The sequence below is a fragment of the Montipora foliosa genome, chromosome 12 (assembly GCF_036669935.1).
Source record: "Montipora foliosa isolate CH-2021 chromosome 12, ASM3666993v2, whole genome shotgun sequence".
In the NCBI taxonomy this organism is placed as follows: Eukaryota; Metazoa; Cnidaria; class Anthozoa; order Scleractinia; family Acroporidae; genus Montipora; species Montipora foliosa.
In genome coordinates this window covers 16,462,075-16,485,242 of record NC_090880.1, presented here as the reverse complement: position 1 = coordinate 16,485,242, position 23,168 = coordinate 16,462,075, and the positions used below count along the sequence as shown (strand labels likewise).

The 23,168-nt window shown below is 37.0% G+C and overlaps 1 protein-coding gene across 1 annotated transcript; it reads right to left on the bottom strand.

Moving 5' to 3' along the window:
* Positions 1-4,136: 4,136 nt before the first annotated feature.
* Positions 4,137-5,990, bottom strand: LOC137978731 (uncharacterized). The gene is made up of 2 exons (XM_068825764.1): positions 5,708-5,990; positions 4,137-5,342 (listed from the first exon to the last, which is right to left on the bottom strand). Exons 1-2 carry the CDS (start codon positions 5,734-5,736, stop codon positions 4,619-4,621), a joined length of 753 nt encoding a protein of 250 aa, XP_068681865.1. The 5' UTR covers positions 5,737-5,990; the 3' UTR covers positions 4,137-4,618.
* Positions 5,991-23,168: the final 17,178 nt, after the last annotated feature.

The following is a 23,168-nucleotide window of genomic DNA, read 5'->3' as shown; positions in this document are numbered from 1 at the left end:
TTTCAAAATTTCCGACGAACAACCCCGTCATTTTTATATGGAAGTTGCCCCCCCCCCCCCCCCCCACCTCCCCCTTCGGGGGTTAAGGCCCTGGAAAACAGCTTCAATATTTGCTTCAACATCCGTTCGACTTTGTTGAAGTATGTTAAAGAGTGGCTATCGTTAGTTATAGACTTACAATCTGCAAAGATTTAGTAAGCACAAAATTCATGATATTAATTTCTGGACTGAAGGTCAACCTTCTCACCCTGTATATGATACCTAGAAACTTCCTTTTATGTTCGACAGTCCCACAAAGGTATACCATGGGTGCGAGAGGAGTCCTTTCAAAAAGTCATACACACGGCCGGTGAGAGACAATCACATTAGCTCTCTACTCTTTGCGATCCGTCAGTAATCTCAAGAGATGTACTATACAGCGAGGCCGTACTGAAACTGTCAAAATGAGACCGTGACATTCATTTTGGCAGATGCAGAAAACATGGGGATGTCCCACATCCGGGGGTTTTGAGCGACAGGATGTGGATGCAAGTTATGCATTCTGGGCTATCAACTAGGGGAAAGGAGCATTTTTAGCTTTCTTTTCAAGTTATGGTGCTAAAGTTGGAAAGACGGGAAAAGCCTCAACTCCATTTGCGCAGAATATTGTGCTTCAGAGAGTAGGGCGACGGTAACGTTAATGAAATAATGCTGCGCCTTCTAAATGAAAAACTTTGGTGAATGTGAAACGAGAAAGATTGGCTATTGTTTGCTTACGTTGACTTCGAAACCTGAAATGTGGTAATCGATGTCTGACTCGACTAGCTGATTTCACCACCAAGCCACTAAATTTTCTCAAGTGTATTAAGGCTTGACCAGCCTAATTATTATGCATATTTTCATTTGAAGGGAAAGCATTTTTCCAGGGCCTATGAAACTTGGCAGGCAGTTTTCCAAAAAGGTTCCCTATCACATATTGTCACTTGACCCAAAATTGACTTATAACAGTCATATTTTTTACTCAAAAATGGGGAACATTCAGCTACATTATATCAATCTTGTTTCTTAATTATTCGATGACCCTTCTAAATGCTTTGTCATGCCGCCTTTTAATTATGTCCACATGTTAAGAGCAATGAACAATCGAGGAAAATAGGTCACGTGACATGATAAACATCCAAATATCTTCAAAGATAAATACAGAGTACCACGTTAAAAGGCGGCATTCGGTAGGCACAGTTGTACTAAACGTGTTAATACCGAATGTATAAATGTTCCCCATTTTGAGTAAAGGATATAAATTGGACATAAATTTTGAGTAAACGTTATAAATTGTTTTAGGGTCACGTGACCAAAATGTGCGGCAAAATATTTTGGCAAATTAATAACAACACCGATGACAAACTTTCTTCTAAGTTTCATGGACACTGGACAAATGCTTTCCTTCAATGAAAATATGCATAATAATTAGGTTGGTCAAGCCTTTATACACTTGAGTATGAGGACGGACAAATCGACAACAATCCCAAGATAATTTAGATGATAACTTGCTTTGGGACCCAAAGAAATATATATTTATTAGGAACAAAGAACAAAGAACAAACAGGTTTTGCCTGAATTCTGAACAGCGACAGAGAGCGGAATAAATATAAAGGTGGCCCAAAATGTTCAGCAAAACAATCAAGACAAAGGAAATCAAAAATCGCGTATGAAACGAGTGCGGACTATTGGAGTGCTGAGGTATTGGTCTTTAAAGCAAAAGGTGGGGGAATTTCACGCAATGGAAGCATGAAAAGAAAACTCAATGATGCAAATAAAATGAGACACATGGTAGCGTTGGAAAACTGAAAGAGCTACAAAGGCTCTCTGTAACTTTCACAGGAGCAACGGTAAATGAAAATTCATAACCATAAGCATATCGAGAGAGTAACGCCACTGATACTGCGATTTGCTTACAGAAAGAAAAGGATAGACGGCTCTCCAGTGGCCTGATTTGGCACACGCAAAGCAAACGCCAGGCCAGTCTAGTGTCTTCGACCAAACTTTCCTTGGTTTTAACAAAATCGGTGCGTCCCAACGCAATAGCAGTATCCTCTACTACTTCTAAAATTGATGCTAATCAGGATTATCACATATTACATTTATTTGTAGTTTCCCTGTACATCGAGCCTCGTTTTCAAAGCGAGTTCAAGTGCAACTTTTCACCCACAATAAGTTATTTCTTGCAGTCATTTTTATAACTAATGTCGAAATTTTGCATGGAAGAATATGATGCCGCAGAGACAAAAGTAGAGGAGACTTAAAAAGCTAGGCACGCATACGTGTGGTGGTGAAGTAACACAGAGCTTCATAATTGTCAACTGAGCTGCGGTTTGTCTTCCAGGAGATTCAAGTTATATTTGCGTAATATGTAGCTCTAATAGTACACGATATTGTTTTGGTACCGTATATCATTATAGTGCCATGGTAGACGTCGTAGGTAAATATTCCCCTGAGAAGACATGTGGTTACTGGTAAAATACTAAACCCAGACAGATTGAAGAAAAGAAAAGGAAATCGAGGAATTTTGGTTTCGAAGCTGACATGTTGATCATTTTGAAGTTCCGTTACAACTTCTTTTTTACGACAAGTTTAAGCGTTCACCCTGAGCTTCTGACAGGTTTCTAAGAGAAAAGTTCGGTGAGGTGAGGCCCTGTCCGGCGGGATCAGTATTTGGATGGAAGACCTCAAAATATACGACTTGTCGTCAGAAACATCGGGAGGACAATTCTATTTTAACACTCAAAAATGCGAACTAAAATGCGAAGGGAGTTTTCAGTAAGTGTAGATCAAGAATAAAATATTCTGCCGTCAGCAACAAAATTTGCAACATGGAAACAACTTAAATTTAATTTGAACCGAGAATATAAAAAGTTACCATCAGCAAAAAAAATTTTGGGAAACTTTTGCTACATTCAATCTTTCTATTGTACTTTTGGCTGCACAAGTAAAGCGCAAAATCGAAAGTGACATTGCATTGAGCGAGCGCATTGATCAAGTTACCTTGCATGTTTACTTGCGAAACAAAGGATACCTCTGTGTCAAATTGATGGCAAGACAGCTGGTTTTTGTTTTATTTAGTTTGTTTGTTTTTTCTTTTAACTGCTTTAAATATTGACAAGAAATGAGCAAATTCCAAACAAAGATCACAGTCGCCCAACTCTTCAGGTTGACCATTGTTTCTGCAAAGTCAAAATGTAGTTATTTATCACCAGGTAATTCCATCGTTTCGGAAATAGCAGCTCCTTTATTATTCATCAGCGTCTCAAATCATTGCCGATTTTGGGGGCTCATTTTGTTAAAACTCAAGCACACTTCCAACAGACCCGTTTATGTTCGTGATTTTGGCACGCAAGACAGGCTTACTGTCATGACGGACTCACACTCTTACACTCTAAGAACCCGGTGACATAGTGTGCAGTGCACTACCACAAAAAGCCTTCGTTCATTTTACCGGAAAGATGTGAAAATCATGTAAACGATTTTTCGAGTTTTTCTTTTTGTTTTTTGGTTCTAGTTGTGTCTTTCAATTGGAAAAGACCAAAGCTCTACAAGCTAAATATCAGAAAGTCTACTTCCATATATATAGTCCAACTGTTTAGCTCAGTCGATTACAAGAGCGTTTCTCAATATACAAATTTCCTTGGTCTTTATTACTACGCTTTATTACGTTGCAATCTTCAAATGACTGTCGACATTAGTGATTGGTATTGGTGTGGTATCTTTTAAATGGTTTTTATTGTCCCTCGTTGTCATATCTTTTCTCCATGACGCAGTTTTGTCGCGCTTGCTGATATGATAAAGTATTTTAGTTATTAATAAGAGTTTTTAAAGAAAAGAGTGGTGATTCGACGGCATCTCCACTTTTATCGCGATCACCCTGAAAAAGGCTTTATTTTGTGTCATTTTGTGCTAACTGATCAATAAACGATATGATCTCTTGTACATTTGCATTTCGTTTCAAAGATAAATTATTTGGTGTCTCTTTACTCCAGAATGATTAGACACGAATTCCTCTGTTGTGCCATGGAATCTCCACTCATCGTCTCCAAGCAAAATGGAAGCACTTTTGCTTTATACTACACCACAAGGATTAATACTTTGAGCTTTGCTGTCAATCAAGTTTATTGTAAAACATCATTCATCTGTTAACTTAACAACACTGGAGTCTAAAAAATGACAAAGCTTTGCACTATTCTATGCAAAAACACTGCTTCCATGGTTCTTGCAAGGAGATCAGGATGCCGCGAAAAACAAATAAAGAAAAAGACTCTTCTGTACTTTTGTCACTAACGCCTAACTAGACTAACAAATTTTATTGCATAAACCGAAGGGGTAAAGAAATCATGTTACTTACAATTCGCTAACTTAATCCGGAAATATGTTAATCTAATATCTCAGGCAGGAACTCATTGTCAAAAAGAAATTAAAGAAAATAAAGAAAGTATTGTCCGGTATGTCTTACTCAATAATTATTCAGTGCTGGCTCATCGATTAGGCTCCTTAGCGCTTATGCAGTGAGATAAACTTGCAAAAAATAACCTGTCCTAAAATGCAAATAAATTTTGAAACTAGTAGTTGTCTTATCGACTGTTCTACTTTACTGGTTCTGTTCTCCTCCTGCTTCATGGCTTGTCTGTTTGTTTTGTTCTTCACTTTGAGTTTCGCCTTCTTCCATGGTGACATCCACAGTTCTTTCATTTGGTAAAAGAGCTGGATCACGAGGGGCTTCTATGGTCAATATGCCCTCTATAGACAAGCTTGACGTCACTGAACCGAGATCTGCGTCATCAGGAAGAAGAATCTGACGATGGTAATCACGTGACCATTGCAAACCGCTCTCCTCTGATCGCTGTTTCCCAGTGACCGTCAGCTCTTGTCCTCGAAGTTGGACTTTGATTTCTCCCGGCTCAAATCCACTGAGATTTAACTTGACTGAAAATTTCCTGTCTTCCTCTTTCTTGCTGTCTTTCACCCGCTTGATTCCTTCGACTACCAAAGCTCTTCCATCGTGACTCAACTTTGACTTCACTGAGGTTGGATCAACCCCTTCTGGGATTTTGAACACTTTCTTGAACTCACTGTTTTCGAATCCATTTTCGTCTTCTGATCGATGCTGGCCATGTAACGTTATCTTTTCATTGTCCACATCCAAACAGATATCTTCAGGTTTGTACTGGTTTAGAGGTACTGTGGCGATCTTGATTGCACCTTGGGCGGACTGTGTTTGGCAACTGTCCTGATCTTCCTGTTCATATCCCAAAGCAATTTCTCTCCACAAGTCATCAAAGAAGCGAAATCTTGGTACAGCTTGAGTGTAGGAACTGTTGTGAACGAAAACAAATCATTTGTTAAATGAGTAAATAGTGGTCGTTCAAACATTTTAAGGAGCAATTTGATCATAAAACAAAAATCTTTCGTCTGCTAAAAAAGAAATTTATTAGCAATAAAGCTGGGATGCTTGCTGATATAAACAGTGTAACTAATTGTGTTAGGTTAGTTGCGTCAAAGATAATCAGTTGAAGTGGATGAAGGAAATTACAACGCTACATCAAATGAAAAAAATAGTGATTTCAAGGGAAACCTACAAGGCGTATCTATGAGAAAGTTGCACGAAGTTTGAGCTAGTCAAACTTGTCCGGCGTGAAAAAAGCAAAGCAAAAAGATCTCAAGAATTTAAACGACTTACCTGGTTGGAAGTCTGAAAACGAGAGCCATGTGTTTTTGAACTTTTTTTCTTGTAACTTCTTCTCTATTCAACACTGATTCAAGTCTTCTTCAGAAGCGGTTTGTGCAAACTGTAACACTCTTTCAGGGACGACATTTTATAGCCGAAGTTTTGTTTCTAGAACAATCGATCGTTACTAAAATTAGAACATTTTGTCAGTGCCTTAAAATAATGACGAGCAAAAGATTTATCGTGAAAAAAGGTGACAAGATAAAAATAGTGTTGTTTTAGTAGCTTCTGGAAAAATCACGAATTTTCTCGTTCTCGGCGGAAAAATGTTAGGCAGCCCGAAAGGGGTGTTGGGAGAATCTGACGTAATTTTCGAAAAACAAAAACAACTATGGCGGATGTGCTTACAAGCGTGTTGTCCTGTGATAGAACGCTAGTAAAAGGAATATAACTTTGAAAACAGTGATATGGTGTTTCCTCTCTTCGTCGGACGTTATGAAGAAAATACCACAGTACTTATTACAACATTCTGTCGGCCATTTTCAACAGCAACTATCGAGCTGGACTGTCTCCTTTGACATTGGAAGTAGATGAGTGGGCAAACTCTGCGTTGAAAGGCAAAGTAGAACTAAATTGGTTCGGTGGATTGATTTTGCTCACAGAAACGTAAGAGTTGCATTTCATGAGAGCACTGATATCGACATTCTCGCGTTGAAGAGATCTGTTTACAAACATTGCTTTTGCTATTGAAATTTGCCAGCTGATTTGCCAGCCATAAGAACAAAAGGATCGGAGCTTTTGTTTTGACAGCGAATGAGGCTGTGGTTGGCACATTAATGACAATAGGTGACTTTAACGATATCTTTCCTATTAACTATGGATTATGTAGACTCGAAATAGTTTTTCTTTCTTTTCACACAAATAAATATATTGTGCTCTTAGATATAGTTAGGGTAATCTTATCGTGACGAAATTTGGTTAGAGCATTAATTAGCCATCATAGAATTCTCACATCACATTTACTTCCAAAATACCTTTACCATGGCAATGATGTAAGGCATTTCTTTGAGCCTTGAAATCAGCATAAATTGCCTTGTTGAAAAAGGGGATGGTGAAATCTTCCCATCTGATGATGTTAGAAATAACCTCTAAAATACTTAAAAATAAGAAAACATTTCTAGGCCAGGTTTTAATTTTACAGAAAAAATCATTTTTTTAAAAATATGTTTGTAACTTAATTTTGAAAAAATCATTTTTTTAAAAATATGTTTCTAACTTATTTTTTCACTTACAGAATTTTTTAACTTTTAAAGAAATACAGGGGTTTGTATAAGGACCGACGGCCCATAAAACGTGTGGGCTTCTTTGCTCATAGAAGTCGGCTAACTTTTTCTAGAAAGAAGAAGCAACTGGTTTGAATAGCATTGTAAACAAAAGAGATATAAAATCTGAATGAAAAGGTAATGATGACTTTGTTTTCATAAAGGCCCACTGGTTTTACATTGTGCGTTAGTCATGTGAATGCTATACAAGTTTAAGGTAATTTTCCCCAAGTTTCTTGATAGGTTTACGCAGAATTTCTTAACATGCAAAAGTATGTAATTTTGTTTTAATCATTTGTGCATTGCTTGCAGGAAGTATTTGTGACTGATAATTTAAAAGTTGACTGAAAGCAAAATTTTCTTGAATGAAAAGAAGCATGCTCTTTCATCCTCAATTTAGTTCCCAGAATGCTGAAAATCGCATTTTAGGGCCTTGAGATTTCAAAAATTTCTGTGTATGCACACCCTAGACACCATCCCCCTCCCCTAGAAAAAAAGGAATGATGGCTCCTTGTTGATACAGTCGGTTACTCTATTCAAAGCTGCTCGCTGCTTCATTTTTTATTGAAACTCCTGGAAAAAAATTTCAAATTAATTTAAGTTGACGAGAACGGATGTTTTATGAGTCAAATGAGTCAATTAGTCATGAGTCATGAGTCAATGAGTCAATGAGACTCACCGTCAATACAGCAATAATTTTTCGATTATGCCTAAGCCCTCGTTTCAGTGATTAAGCCAATTTTAACCAATTTTAAGTCCTGAAGCAGAGATGTAAACGAGTGAAATGGCACAATCAGGAAATATCAGGGGCTTTTAAGATCAGCAATTATGCATATTTCACCCTCTCAGTCGAGCCTGTATGCTTGTGGAACTACAAGCCAACAAATGTTTAATGTGATGTTTAAACAGTTTGTACAAAAGTTTCATAGTTTTTATGATTAGGACATTTTGATTCATGAGCAGATGTAAGCAGCTACAGTATTTTGTTTGTGGCTATTATTTTATATCATCTTATTTTAACCAAGTGAGCTTTTGAAATTTTTGAAAATTGTAATGTCATCAAGACTGGAAAGAATGTGGTTTTGGTTAAGGATGTGGAGCATCCTCTTTACACAGTAGACTAATTTCAAAAGCTGAGAACTTTGTCCTGCATGTTTTAATGTGGTAGCATTTTGCTTAACATCAGTCAAGATCCCAAGACCTGTCTGCTAGAAACAAAAGAGGAACAATCACAGGGAACCCAGCTGGGCCACATCTCATCAGAAAGAGGAAATACTAAGAAAAGAAACATTAAGAAGAATCCAACCTTGGGTCCTTTTCATGTTTGACCTTTAGTAGCTAAGGGAGCTTTTTAAATATAGACCAAACCGAAATTCCCCATTCTTCTTAATTAAGCTCTGCATCCACTCAAAAATTATGTGGCCCTTTAAATGTTCTATACTATCTTAATGTCACACAGTAATGGTGAGGATTTATCAATGTGTCATGTAAATTGACTTAGCGTGCTAATTCTACGTAACACAACTGACTGGCCAGACTGCTGCAAGGCGTTGAGAAGAATATGAGCGATTATCATGCAAGTGTTCCTTTAAATTGTTGCATTTCCTTTGGAAACTGATGGGTCTGGTCGGCCAGTTCTAACAAAAGGAAAGCTCCCTTAGATTCGGCATTACACATGCGTTGAAATATTTGTTGATGATCTACTCTGCTCCAAACAGATGCTTGCTGGAGCTTCTGGCATTTCTTTTCTGCACAGATACCAAAACCTGATCTTATCTCATTTGAATCTATTAGAGTCGATTTGTTTCCTTCCTTTTAAGTGGAGCAATCTGGGCTGGCCGTCATATTTGCCACATTAGGTGTTTCAATGAATGAGTGTGGCCTTAGGACCATGTATATTGGTCTGAGATTTTAATAAACATAACTTGAACTTGGGATTATAATGTGTTGAACATGTGATATTAGTTAGGGTCTGAGGCTTATGATGAATTTGACGATCTGAATTTCTCCTTTAGGAACCTTCTAGTAAATATAATCTTATGCAGATGTCATTACAGAGGCAGATCATGGGGTCTAGTTTTTGCGTTGTGATTATCCTTCATTTGAACTAGTTTCTCTCCCCAGTGAACTAAAAAAGTAAGACTATTGTATATACGCATTGCGTATCTATATTGTGATGTGCAAGGGGAGTGGGAAGGACTTTCCCGTCACGAGAGAGTAAAGTTGTGTTCTTCAATTGCTGTGCTTTATAGTTCTCCATTACCATATTTTGGCTATGAGGATGGCTGAGATCGTATCCATACCACCGTTCGATCCATTTGACCTTGGCTTTAGTGTCATCTTTGAATGCATGTTCTTATTCATCACAGTCACCTTAGTTGAGTCAGATAGTGATTTATTATTTGGAGAAGAACTCAGAATCATCATAGAGCGAGGTCAATTCTTACAAGCCAATAAGGGATGTGATATTCATGGTGGTTATTGTTTCGATACTTTGATAATTATTGTGGCTACTCATGAATATCTATAAACCCAGGTGGTGGCTTGTATTTACTCGGGTTCAATAATTCACACTCTTTGTTGAGATTAAAGACCTAATGTTACCTTAGTTGATGGTTTAGCTGGAGAATATAGTGCCAAACTCGAAAGGGTCGTAGATCACTAAGAATTTCAGAGATAAAAGTGTGTTATTTGTAGTTTTCCTGTACATTGAGCCTCGTTTTCAAAGCGAGTTCAAGTAAAACTTTTCACTCACATTAAGTTATTTCTTGCAGTCATTTTTACAACTAACGTCGAAACTGTGCAGATTGTGCATGGTAGAATATGATGTCGCGGTGACAAACGGTCGTAGAAACTTTAAATAATAGGCACGCATTGCGTACGTGTGGTAGTAAAGTAACACAAAGATTTATAATTGTCAACTGAGCTGCGGTTTGTCTTCCAAGGAGATTCAAGTTATATTTGCGTAGTATGTAGCTCTAATAGTACACAATATTGTTTTGGTACCGTGTATCATTCTAGTGCCATGGTAGATGTCGTAGGTAAATAGGCCCCTGAGAAGACATGTGGTTACTAGTAAAATACTAAACTCAGGCAGATTGAAGAAAAGAAAAGGGAATCGAGGAACATTGGTTTCGAAGCTGACATGTTGATCATTTTGAAGTTCCGTTACAACTTCTTTTTTACGACAAGTTTAAGCGTGCACCCTGAGCTTCTGACAGGTTTCTAAGAGAAAAGTTCGGTGAGGTGAGGCCCTGTCCGGCGGGATCAGAATTTGGATGGAAGACCTCAAAAGATACGACTTGCCGTCAGAAACATATGGAGGACAATTCTATTTTAACACTCAAAAATGCGAACTAAGCAAGGTACAGATTTTGTTGGCGTGCTTTATGCAAAACAAGTATTGATGGAAAAGTAAAGAAATATTGATACACAGTTTTCAGGAAGAACAGAAGGGAGTTTTCAATAAGTGTCAATCAAGAATAAAATATTCTGCCCTCAGCGACAAAATTTGCAACATGAAAACAACTTAAATTTTGAACCGAGAAAACAAAAAGTTACCATCAGCAAAAAAAATTTAGGGAGACTTTTCTTACGTTCAATTCTTTTTATTGTACTTTTGGCTGCACAAGTAAAGCGCAAAATCGAAAGTGACATTGCATTGGGCGAGCGCCATGATCAAGTTACCGTGCATGTTTACTCGCGAAACAAAGGATACCTCTGTGTCAAATTGATGGCAAGACAGCTGGTTTTTGTTTTATTTAGTTAGTTTGTTTTTTCTTTCAACTGCTTTAAAGATTAACAAGAACTGAGCAAATTCAACACAAAGATTACAATCGCCTACCTCTTGACATTGACCATTGTTTCTGCAAAGTCAGTCAAAAATGTACTATCCTAGTCGAGGTTATTTATCACTAGGTAATTCCATTGTTTCGGAAATAGCAGCTCTTTTTTTTTATTCATCAGCGTCACAAATCATTGCCGATTTTGGGGGTTCATTTTGTTAAAACTCAAGCACGCTTCCAAACACACCTGTTTATGTTCGTCAGTTAGGCACGCACTGCGGGCTTATTGTCATCATGGACTCACTCGTACACTCTAAGAACCCTGTGACATGTAATGTGCAGTGCACTACCACAAAAATCCTTCGTTCATTTTGGAAAGATGTGAAAATCAAGTAAAAGATCTTGCGATTTTTCTTTTTGCTTTTTGGGTTTAGTTGTGTCTTTCAATTGGAAAAGACCAAAGCTCTACAAGCTAAATATCAGAACGTCTACTTGCATATATATAGTCCAACTGTTTAGCTCAGTCGATTACAAGAGCGTTTCTCAATATACAAATTTCCGTGGTCTTTATTACTACGCTTTATTACGGAGCAATCTTCAAATGACTGTCGACATTAGTGATTGGTATTGGTGTGGCATCTTTTAAATGGTTTTTATTCTGTCCCTCGTCATCGTATCTTTTGTCTATGACGCAGTTTTGTCGCGTTTGTTGATATGATAAAGTATTTTAGTTATTAAGAGTTTTTAAAGAAAAGAGTGGTGATTCGACGGCATCTCTATTTTTATCGCTATCACCCTGAAAAAGGCTTTATTTTGTGTCATTTTGTGCTAACTGATCAATAAACGAGACGATCTCCTTTACATTTGCATTTCCTATCAAGGAGAAATTATTTGGTGTCTCTTTACTCCAGAATGATTAGACACGAACTCCTCTGTTGTGCCATGGAATCTTGAACTCATCGTCTCCAACTAAAATGGAAGCACTTTTACTTTATGTTACACCACAAGGATTAATACTTTGAGCTTTGCTGTCAATCAAGTTTATTGTAAAACAACATTCATCTTTTAACTTAACAACACTGGAGTCTAAAAAATGACAAAGTTTTGCATTATTCTAAGCAAAAACACTGCTTCCATGGTTCTTGCAAGGAGATCAGGATGCCGCGAAAAACAAACAAAGAAAAAGACTCTTCTGTACTTTTGTCACTAACGCTTAACTAGAGCGACAGATTTTATTGCATAAACCGAAGGGGTAAAGAAATCATGTAACTTACAATTCGCTAACTTAATCTGGAAATATGTTCATCTAATATCTCAGGCAGGAACTCATTGTCAAAACGAAATTAAAGAAAATAAAGAAATTATTGTCCGGTATGTCTTACTCAATAATTATTCAGTGCTGGCTCATCGATTAGGCTCCTTAGCGCTTATGCAAAAATAAAAGGAATATAACTTTGAAAACAGTGATATGGTGTTTCCTCTCTTCGTCGGACGTTATGAAGAAAATACCACAGTACTTATTACAACATTCTGTCGGCCATTTTCAACAGCAACTATCGAGCTGGACTGTCTCCTTTGACAGTGGAAGTAGATGAGTGGGCAAACTCTGCGTTGAAAGGCAAAGTAGAACTAAATTGGTTCGGTGGATTGATTTTGCTCACAGAAACGTAAGAGTTGCATTTCATGAGAGCACTGATATCGACATTCTCGCGTTGAAGAGATCTGTTTACAAACATTGCTTTTGCTATTGAAATTTGCCAGCTGATTTGCCAGCCATAAGAACAAAAGGATCGGAGCTTTTGTTTTGACAGCGAATGAGGCTGTGGTTGGCACATTAATGACAATAGGTGACTTTAACGATATCTTACTTAACGATATCTTTCCTATTAACTATGGATTATGTAGACTCGAAATAGTTTTCTTTCTTTTCACACAAATAAATATATTGTGCTCTTAGATATAGTTAGGGTAATCTTATCGTGACGAAATTTGGTTAGAGCATTAATTAGCCATCATAGAATTCTCACATCACATTTACTTCCAAAATACCTTTACCATGGCAATGATGTAAGGCATTTCTTTGAGCCTTGAAATCAGCATAAATTGCCTTGTTGAAAAAGGGGATGGTGAAATCTTCCCATCTGATGATGTTAGAAATAACCTCTAAAATACTTAAAAATAAGAAAACATTTCTAGGTCAGGTTTTAATTTTACAGAAAAAATCATTTTTTTAAAAATATGTTTGTAACTTAATTTTGAAAAAATCATTTTTTTAAAAATATGTTTCTAACTTATTTTTTCACTTACAGAATTTTTTAACTTTTAAAGAAATACAGGGGTTTGTATAAGGACCGACGGCCCATAAAACGTGTGGGCTTCTTTGCTCATAGAAGTCGGCTAACTTTTTCTAGAAAGAAGAAGCAACTGGTTTGAATAGCATTGTAAACAAAAGAGATATAAAATCTGAATGAAAAGGTAATGATGACTTTGTTTTCATAAAGGCCCACTGGTTTTACATTGTGCGTTAGTCATGTGAATGCTATACAAGTTTAAGGTAATTTTCCCCAAGTTTCTTGATAGGTTTACGCAGAATTTCTTAACATGCAAAAGTATGTAATTTTGTTTTAATCATTTGTGCATTGCTTGCAGGAAGTATTTGTGACTGATAATTTAAAAGTTGACTGAAAGCAAAATTTTCTTGAATGAAAAGAAGCATGCTCTTTCATCCTCAATTTAGTTCCCAGAATGCTGAAAATCGCATTTTAGGGCCTTGAGATTTCAAAAATTTCTGTGTATGCACACCCTAGACACCATCCCCCTCCCCTAGAAAAAAAGGAATGATGGCTCCTTGTTGATACAGTCGGTTACTCTATTCAAAGCTGCTCGCTGCTTCATTTTTTATTGAAACTCCTGGAAAAAAATTTCAAATTAATTTAAGTTGACGAGAACGGATGTTTTATGAGTCAAATGAGTCAATTAGTCATGAGTCATGAGTCAATGAGTCAATGAGACTCACCGTCAATACAGCAATAATTTTTCGATTATGCCTAAGCCCTCGTTTCAGTGATTAAGCCAATTTTAACCAATTTTAAGTCCTGAAGCAGAGATGTAAACGAGTGAAATGGCACAATCAGGAAATATCAGGGGCTTTTAAGATCAGCAATTATGCATATTTCACCCTCTCAGTCGAGCCTGTATGCTTGTGGAACTACAAGCCAACAAATGTTTAATGTGATGTTTAAACAGTTTGTACAAAAGTTTCATAGTTTTTATGATTAGGACATTTTGATTCATGAGCAGATGTAAGCAGCTACAGTATTTTGTTTGTGGCTATTATTTTATATCATCTTATTTTAACCAAGTGAGCTTTTGAAATTTTTGAAAATTGTAATGTCATCAAGACTGGAAAGAATGTGGTTTTGGTTAAGGATGTGGAGCATCCTCTTTACACAGTAGACTAATTTCAAAAGCTGAGAACTTTGTCCTGCATGTTTTAATGTGGTAGCATTTTGCTTAACATCAGTCAAGATCCCAAGACCTGTCTGCTAGAAACAAAAGAGGAACAATCACAGGGAACCCAGCTGGGCCACATCTCATCAGAAAGAGGAAATACTAAGAAAAGAAACATTAAGAAGAATCCAACCTTGGGTCCTTTTCATGTTTGACCTTTAGTAGCTAAGGGAGCTTTTTAAATATAGACCAAACCGAAATTCCCCATTCTTCTTAATTAAGCTCTGCATCCACTCAAAAATTATGTGGCCCTTTAAATGTTCTATACTATCTTAATGTCACACAGTAATGGTGAGGATTTATCAATGTGTCATGTAAATTGACTTAGCGTGCTAATTCTACGTAACACAACTGACTGGCCAGACTGCTGATTTGGAAGGACTAACTCTGCAAGGCGTTGAGAAGAATATGAGCGATTATCATGCAAGTGTTCCTTTAAATTGTTGCATTTCCTTTGGAAACTGATGGGTCTGGTCGGCCAGTTCTAACAAAAGGAAAGCTCCCTTAGATTCGGCATTACACATGCGTTGAAATATTTGTTGATGATCTACTCTGCTCCAAACAGATGCTTGCTGGAGCTTCTGGCATTTCTTTTCTGCACAGATACCAAAACCTGATCTTATCTCATTTGAATCTATTAGAGTCGATTTGTTTCCTTCCTTTTAAGTGGAGCAATCTGGGCTGGCCGTCATATTTGCCACATTAGGTGTTTCAATGAATGAGTGTGGCCTTAGGACCATGTATATTGGTCTGAGATTTTAATAAACATAACTTGAACTTGGGATTATAATGTGTTGAACATGTGATATTAGGTAGGGTCTGAGGCTTATGATGAATTTGACGATCTGAATTTCTCCTTTAGGAACCTTCTAGTAAATATAATCTTATGCAGATGTCATTACAGAGGCAGATCATGGGGTCTAGTTTTTGCGTTGTGATTATCCTTCATTTGAACTAGTTTCTCTCCCCAGTGAACTAAAAAAGTAAGACTATTGTATATACGCATTGCGTATCTATATTGTGATGTGCAAGGGGAGTGGGAAGGACTTTCCCGTCACGAGAGAGTAAAGTTGTGTTCTTCAATTGCTGTGCTTTATAGTTCTCCATTACCATATTTTGGCTATGAGGATGGCTGAGATCGTATCCATACCACCGTTCGATCCATTTGACCTTGGCTTTAGTGTCATCTTTGAATGCATGTTCTTATTCATCACAGTCACCTTAGTTGAGTCAGATAGTGATTTATTATTTGGAGAAGAACTCAGAATCATCATAGAGCGAGGTCAATTCTTACAAGCCAATAAGGGATGTGATATTCATGGTGGTTATTGTTTCGATACTTTGATAATTATTGTGGCTACTCATGAATATCTATAAACCCAGGTGGTGGCTTGTATTTACTCGGGTTCAATAATTCACACTCTTTGTTGAGATTAAAGACCTAATGTTACCTTAGTTGATGGTTTAGCTGGAGAATATAGTGCCAAACTCGAAAGGGTCGTAGATCACTAAGAATTTCAGAGATAAAAGTGTGTTATTTGTAGTTTTCCTGTACATTGAGCCTCGTTTTCAAAGCGAGTTCAAGTAAAACTTTTCACTCACATTAAGTTATTTCTTGCAGTCATTTTTACAACTAACGTCGAAACTGTGCAGATTGTGCATGGTAGAATATGATGTCGCGGTGACAAACGGTCGTAGAAACTTTAAATAATAGGCACGCATTGCGTACGTGTGGTAGTAAAGTAACACAAAGATTTATAATTGTCAACTGAGCTGCGGTTTGTCTTCCAAGGAGATTCAAGTTATATTTGCGTAGTATGTAGCTCTAATAGTACACAATATTGTTTTGGTACCGTGTATCATTCTAGTGCCATGGTAGATGTCGTAGGTAAATAGGCCCCTGAGAAGACATGTGGTTACTAGTAAAATACTAAACTCAGGCAGATTGAAGAAAAGAAAAGGGAATCGAGGAACATTGGTTTCGAAGCTGACATGTTGATCATTTTGAAGTTCCGTTACAACTTCTTTTTTACGACAAGTTTAAGCGTGCACCCTGAGCTTCTGACAGGTTTCTAAGAGAAAAGTTCGGTGAGGTGAGGCCCTGTCCGGCGGGATCAGAATTTGGATGGAAGACCTCAAAAGATACGACTTGCCGTCAGAAACATATGGAGGACAATTCTATTTTAACACTCAAAAATGCGAACTAAGCAAGGTACAGATTTTGTTGGCGTGCTTTATGCAAAACAAGTATTGATGGAAAAGTAAAGAAATATTGATACACAGTTTTCAGGAAGAACAGAAGGGAGTTTTCAATAAGTGTCAATCAAGAATAAAATATTCTGCCCTCAGCGACAAAATTTGCAACATGAAAACAACTTAAATTTTGAACCGAGAAAACAAAAAGTTACCATCAGCAAAAAAAATTTAGGGAGACTTTTCTTACGTTCAATTCTTTTTATTGTACTTTTGGCTGCACAAGTAAAGCGCAAAATCGAAAGTGACATTGCATTGGGCGAGCGCCATGATCAAGTTACCGTGCATGTTTACTCGCGAAACAAAGGATACCTCTGTGTCAAATTGATGGCAAGACAGCTGGTTTTTGTTTTATTTAGTTAGTTTGTTTTTTCTTTCAACTGCTTTAAAGATTAACAAGAACTGAGCAAATTCAACACAAAGATTACAATCGCCTACCTCTTGACATTGACCATTGTTTCTGCAAAGTCAGTCAAAAATGTACTATCCTAGTCGAGGTTATTTATCACTAGGTAATTCCATTGTTTCGGAAATAGCAGCTCTTTTTTTTTATTCATCAGCGTCACAAATCATTGCCGATTTTGGGGGTTCATTTTGTTAAAACTCAAGCACGCTTCCAAACACACCTGTTTATGTTCGTCAGTTAGGCACGCACTGCGGGCTTATTGTCATCATGGACTCACTCGTACACTCTAAGAACCCTGTGACATGTAATGTGCAGTGCACTACCACAAAAATCCTTCGTTCATTTTGGAAAGATGTGAAAATCAAGTAAAAGATCTTGCGATTTTTCTTTTTGCTTTTTGGGTTTAGTTGTGTCTTTCAATTGGAAAAGACCAAAGCTCTACAAGCTAAATATCAGAACGTCTACTTGCATATATATAGTCCAACTGTTTAGCTCAGTCGATTACAAGAGCGTTTCTCAATATACAAATTTCCGTGGTCTTTATTACTACGCTTTATTACGGAGCAATCTTCAAATGACTGTCGACATTAGTGATTGGTATTGGTGTGGCATCTTTTAAATGGTTTTTATTCTGTCCCTCGTCATCGTATCTTTTGTCTATGACGCAGTTTTGTCGCGTTTGTTGATATGATAAAGTATTTTAGTTATTAAGAGTTTTTAAAGAAAAGAGTGGTGATTCGACGGCATCTCTATTTTTATCGCTATCACCCTGAAAAAGGCTTTATTTTGTGTCATTTTGTGCTAACTGATCAATAAACGAGACGATCTCCTTTACATTTGCATTTCCTATCAAGGAGAAATTATTTGGTGTCTCTTTACTCCAGAATGATTAGACACGAACTCCTCTGTTGTGCCATGGAATCTTGAACTCATCGTCTCCAACTAAAATGGAAGCACTTTTACTTTATGTTACACCACAAGGATTAATACTTTGAGCTTTGCTGTCAATCAAGTTTATTGTAAAACAACATTCATCTTTTAACTTAACAACACTGGAGTCTAAAAAATGACAAAGTTTTGCATTATTCTAAGCAAAAACACTGCTTCCATGGTTCTTGCAAGGAGATCAGGATGCCGCGAAAAACAAACAAAGAAAAAGACTCTTCTGTACTTTTGTCACTAACGCTTAACTAGAGCGACAGATTTTATTGCATAAACCGAAGGGGTAAAGAAATCATGTAACTTACAATTCGCTAACTTAATCTGGAAATATGTTCATCTAATATCTCAGGCAGGAACTCATTGTCAAAACGAAATTAAAGAAAATAAAGAAATTATTGTCCGGTATGTCTTACTCAATAATTATTCAGTGCTGGCTCATCGATTAGGCTCCTTAGCGCTTATGCAAAAATAAAAGGAATATAACTTTGAAAACAGTGATATGGTGTTTCCTCTCTTCGTCGGACGTTATGAAGAAAATACCACAGTACTTATTACAACATTCTGTCGGCCATTTTCAACAGCAACTATCGAGCTGGACTGTCTCCTTTGACAGTGGAAGTAGATGAGTGGGCAAACTCTGCGTTGAAAGGCAAAGTAGAACTAAATTGGTTCGGTGGATTGATTTTGCTCACAGAAACGTAAGAGTTGCATTTCATGAGAGCACTGATATCGACATTCTCGCGTTGAAGAGATCTGTTTACAAACATTGCTTTTGCTATTGAAATTTGCCAGCTGATTTGCCAGCCATAAGAACAAAAGGATCGGAGCTTTTGTTTTGACAGCGAATGAGGCTGTGGTTGGCACATTAATGACAATAGGTGACTTTAACGATATCTTTCCTATTAACTATGGATTATGTAGACTCGAAATAGTTTTTCTTTCTTTTCACACAAATAAATATATTGTGCTCTTAGATATAGTTAGGGTAATCTTATCGTGACGAAATTTGGTTAGAGCATTAATTAGCCATCATAGAATTCTCACATCACATTTACTTCCAAAATACCTTTACCATGGCAATGATGTAAGGCATTTCTTTGAGCCTTGAAATCAGCATAAATTGCCTTGTTGAAAAAGGGGATGGTGAAATCTTCCCATCTGATGATGTTAGAAATAACCTCTAAAATACTTAAAAATAAGAAAACATTTCTAGGTCAGGTTTTAATTTTACAGAAAAAATCATTTTTTTAAAAATATGTTTGTAACTTAATTTTGAAAAAATCATTTTTTTAAAAATATGTTTCTAACTTATTTTTTCACTTACAGAATTTTTTAACTTTTAAAGAAATACAGGGGTTTGTATAAGGACCGACGGCCCATAAAACGTGTGGGCTTCTTTGCTCATAGAAGTCGGCTAACTTTTTCTAGAAAGAAGAAGCAACTGGTTTGAATAGCATTGTAAACAAAAGAGATATAAAATCTGAATGAAAAGGTAATGATGACTTTGTTTTCATAAAGGCCCACTGGTTTTACATTGTGCGTTAGTCATGTGAATGCTATACAAGTTTAAGGTAATTTTCCCCAAGTTTCTTGATAGGTTTACGCAGAATTTCTTAACATGCAAAAGTATGTAATTTTGTTTTAATCATTTGTGCATTGCTTGCAGGAAGTATTTGTGACTGATAATTTAAAAGTTGACTGAAAGCAAAATTTTCTTGAATGAAAAGAAGCATGCTCTTTCATCCTCAATTTAGTTCCCAGAATGCTGAAAATCGCATTTTAGGGCCTTGAGATTTCAAAAATTTCTGTGTATGCACACCCTAGACACCATCCCCCTCCCCTAGAAAAAAAGGAATGATGGCTCCTTGTTGATACAGTCGGTTACTCTATTCAAAGCTGCTCGCTGCTTCATTTTTTATTGAAACTCCTGGAAAAAAATTTCAAATTAATTTAAGTTGACGAGAACGGATGTTTTATGAGTCAAATGAGTCAATTAGTCATGAGTCATGAGTCAATGAGTCAATGAGACTCACCGTCAATACAGCAATAATTTTTCGATTATGCCTAAGCCCTCGTTTCAGTGATTAAGCCAATTTTAACCAATTTTAAGTCCTGAAGCAGAGATGTAAACGAGTGAAATGGCACAATCAGGAAATATCAGGGGCTTTTAAGATCAGCAATTATGCATATTTCACCCTCTCAGTCGAGCCTGTATGCTTGTGGAACTACAAGCCAACAAATGTTTAATGTGATGTTTAAACAGTTTGTACAAAAGTTTCATAGTTTTTATGATTAGGACATTTTGATTCATGAGCAGATGTAAGCAGCTACAGTATTTTGTTTGTGGCTATTATTTTATATCATCTTATTTTAACCAAGTGAGCTTTTGAAATTTTTGAAAATTGTAATGTCATCAAGACTGGAAAGAATGTGGTTTTGGTTAAGGATGTGGAGCATCCTCTTTACACAGTAGACTAATTTCAAAAGCTGAGAACTTTGTCCTGCATGTTTTAATGTGGTAGCATTTTGCTTAACATCAGTCAAGATCCCAAGACCTGTCTGCTAGAAACAAAAGAGGAACAATCACAGGGAACCCAGCTGGGCCACATCTCATCAGAAAGAGGAAATACTAAGAAAAGAAACATTAAGAAGAATCCAACCTTGGGTCCTTTTCATGTTTGACCTTTAGTAGCTAAGGGAGCTTTTTAAATATAGACCAAACCGAAATTCCCCATTCTTCTTAATTAAGCTCTGCATCCACTCAAAAATTATGTGGCCCTTTAAATGTTCTATACTATCTTAATGTCACACAGTAATGGTGAGGATTTATCAATGTGTCATGTAAATTGACTTAGCGTGCTAATTCTACGTAACACAACTGACTGGCCAGACTGCTGATTTGGAAGGACTAACTCTGCAAGGCGTTGAGAAGAATATGAGCGATTATCATGCAAGTGTTCCTTTAAATTGTTGCATTTCCTTTGGAAACTGATGGGTCTGGTCGGCCAGTTCTAACAAAAGGAAAGCTCCCTTAGATTCGGCATTACACATGCGTTGAAATATTTGTTGATGATCTACTCTGCTCCAAACAGATGCTTGCTGGAGCTTCTGGCATTTCTTTTCTGCACAGATACCAAAACCTGATCTTATCTCATTTGAATCTATTAGAGTCGATTTGTTTCCTTCCTTTTAAGTGGAGCAATCTGGGCTGGCCGTCATATTTGCCACATTAGGTGTTTCAATGAATGAGTGTGGCCTTAGGACCATGTATATTGGTCTGAGATTTTAATAAACATAACTTGAACTTGGGATTATAATGTGTTGAACATGTGATATTAGGTAGGGTCTGAGGCTTATGATGAATTTGACGATCTGAATTTCTCCTTTAGGAACCTTCTAGTAAATATAATCTTATGCAGATGTCATTACAGAGGCAGATCATGGGGTCTAGTTTTTGCGTTGTGATTATCCTTCATTTGAACTAGTTTCTCTCCCCAGTGAACTAAAAAAGTAAGACTATTGTATATACGCATTGCGTATCTATATTGTGATGTGCAAGGGGAGTGGGAAGGACTTTCCCGTCACGAGAGAGTAAAGTTGTGTTCTTCAATTGCTGTGCTTTATAGTTCTCCATTACCATATTTTGGCTATGAGGATGGCTGAGATCGTATCCATACCACCGTTCGATCCATTTGACCTTGGCTTTAGTGTCATCTTTGAATGCATGTTCTTATTCATCACAGTCACCTTAGTTGAGTCAGATAGTGATTTATTATTTGGAGAAGAACTCAGAATCATCATAGAGCGAGGTCAATTCTTACAAGCCAATAAGGGATGTGATATTCATGGTGGTTATTGTTTCGATACTTTGATAATTATTGTGGCTACTCATGAATATCTATAAACCCAGGTGGTGGCTTGTATTTACTCGGGTTCAATAATTCACACTCTTTGTTGAGATTAAAGACCTAATGTTACCTTAGTTGATGGTTTAGCTGGAGAATATAGTGCCAAACTCGAAAGGGTCGTAGATCACTAAGAATTTCAGAGATAAAAGTGTGTTATTTGTAGTTTTCCTGTACATTGAGCCTCGTTTTCAAAGCGAGTTCAAGTAAAACTTTTCACTCACATTAAGTTATTTCTTGCAGTCATTTTTACAACTAACGTCGAAACTGTGCAGATTGTGCATGGTAGAATATGATGTCGCGGTGACAAACGGTCGTAGAAACTTTAAATAATAGGCACGCATTGCGTACGTGTGGTAGTAAAGTAACACAAAGATTTATAATTGTCAACTGAGCTGCGGTTTGTCTTCCAAGGAGATTCAAGTTATATTTGCGTAGTATGTAGCTCTAATAGTACACAATATTGTTTTGGTACCGTGTATCATTCTAGTGCCATGGTAGATGTCGTAGGTAAATAGGCCCCTGAGAAGACATGTGGTTACTAGTAAAATACTAAACTCAGGCAGATTGAAGAAAAGAAAAGGGAATCGAGGAACATTGGTTTCGAAGCTGACATGTTGATCATTTTGAAGTTCCGTTACAACTTCTTTTTTACGACAAGTTTAAGCGTGCACCCTGAGCTTCTGACAGGTTTCTAAGAGAAAAGTTCGGTGAGGTGAGGCCCTGTCCGGCGGGATCAGAATTTGGATGGAAGACCTCAAAAGATACGACTTGCCGTCAGAAACATATGGAGGACAATTCTATTTTAACACTCAAAAATGCGAACTAAGCAAGGTACAGATTTTGTTGGCGTGCTTTATGCAAAACAAGTATTGATGGAAAAGTAAAGAAATATTGATACACAGTTTTCAGGAAGAACAGAAGGGAGTTTTCAATAAGTGTCAATCAAGAATAAAATATTCTGCCCTCAGCGACAAAATTTGCAACATGAAAACAACTTAAATTTTGAACCGAGAAAACAAAAAGTTACCATCAGCAAAAAAAATTTAGGGAGACTTTTCTTACGTTCAATTCTTTTTATTGTACTTTTGGCTGCACAAGTAAAGCGCAAAATCGAAAGTGACATTGCATTGGGCGAGCGCCATGATCAAGTTACCGTGCATGTTTACTCGCGAAACAAAGGATACCTCTGTGTCAAATTGATGGCAAGACAGCTGGTTTTTGTTTTATTTAGTTAGTTTGTTTTTTCTTTCAACTGCTTTAAAGATTAACAAGAACTGAGCAAATTCAACACAAAGATTACAATCGCCTACCTCTTGACATTGACCATTGTTTCTGCAAAGTCAGTCA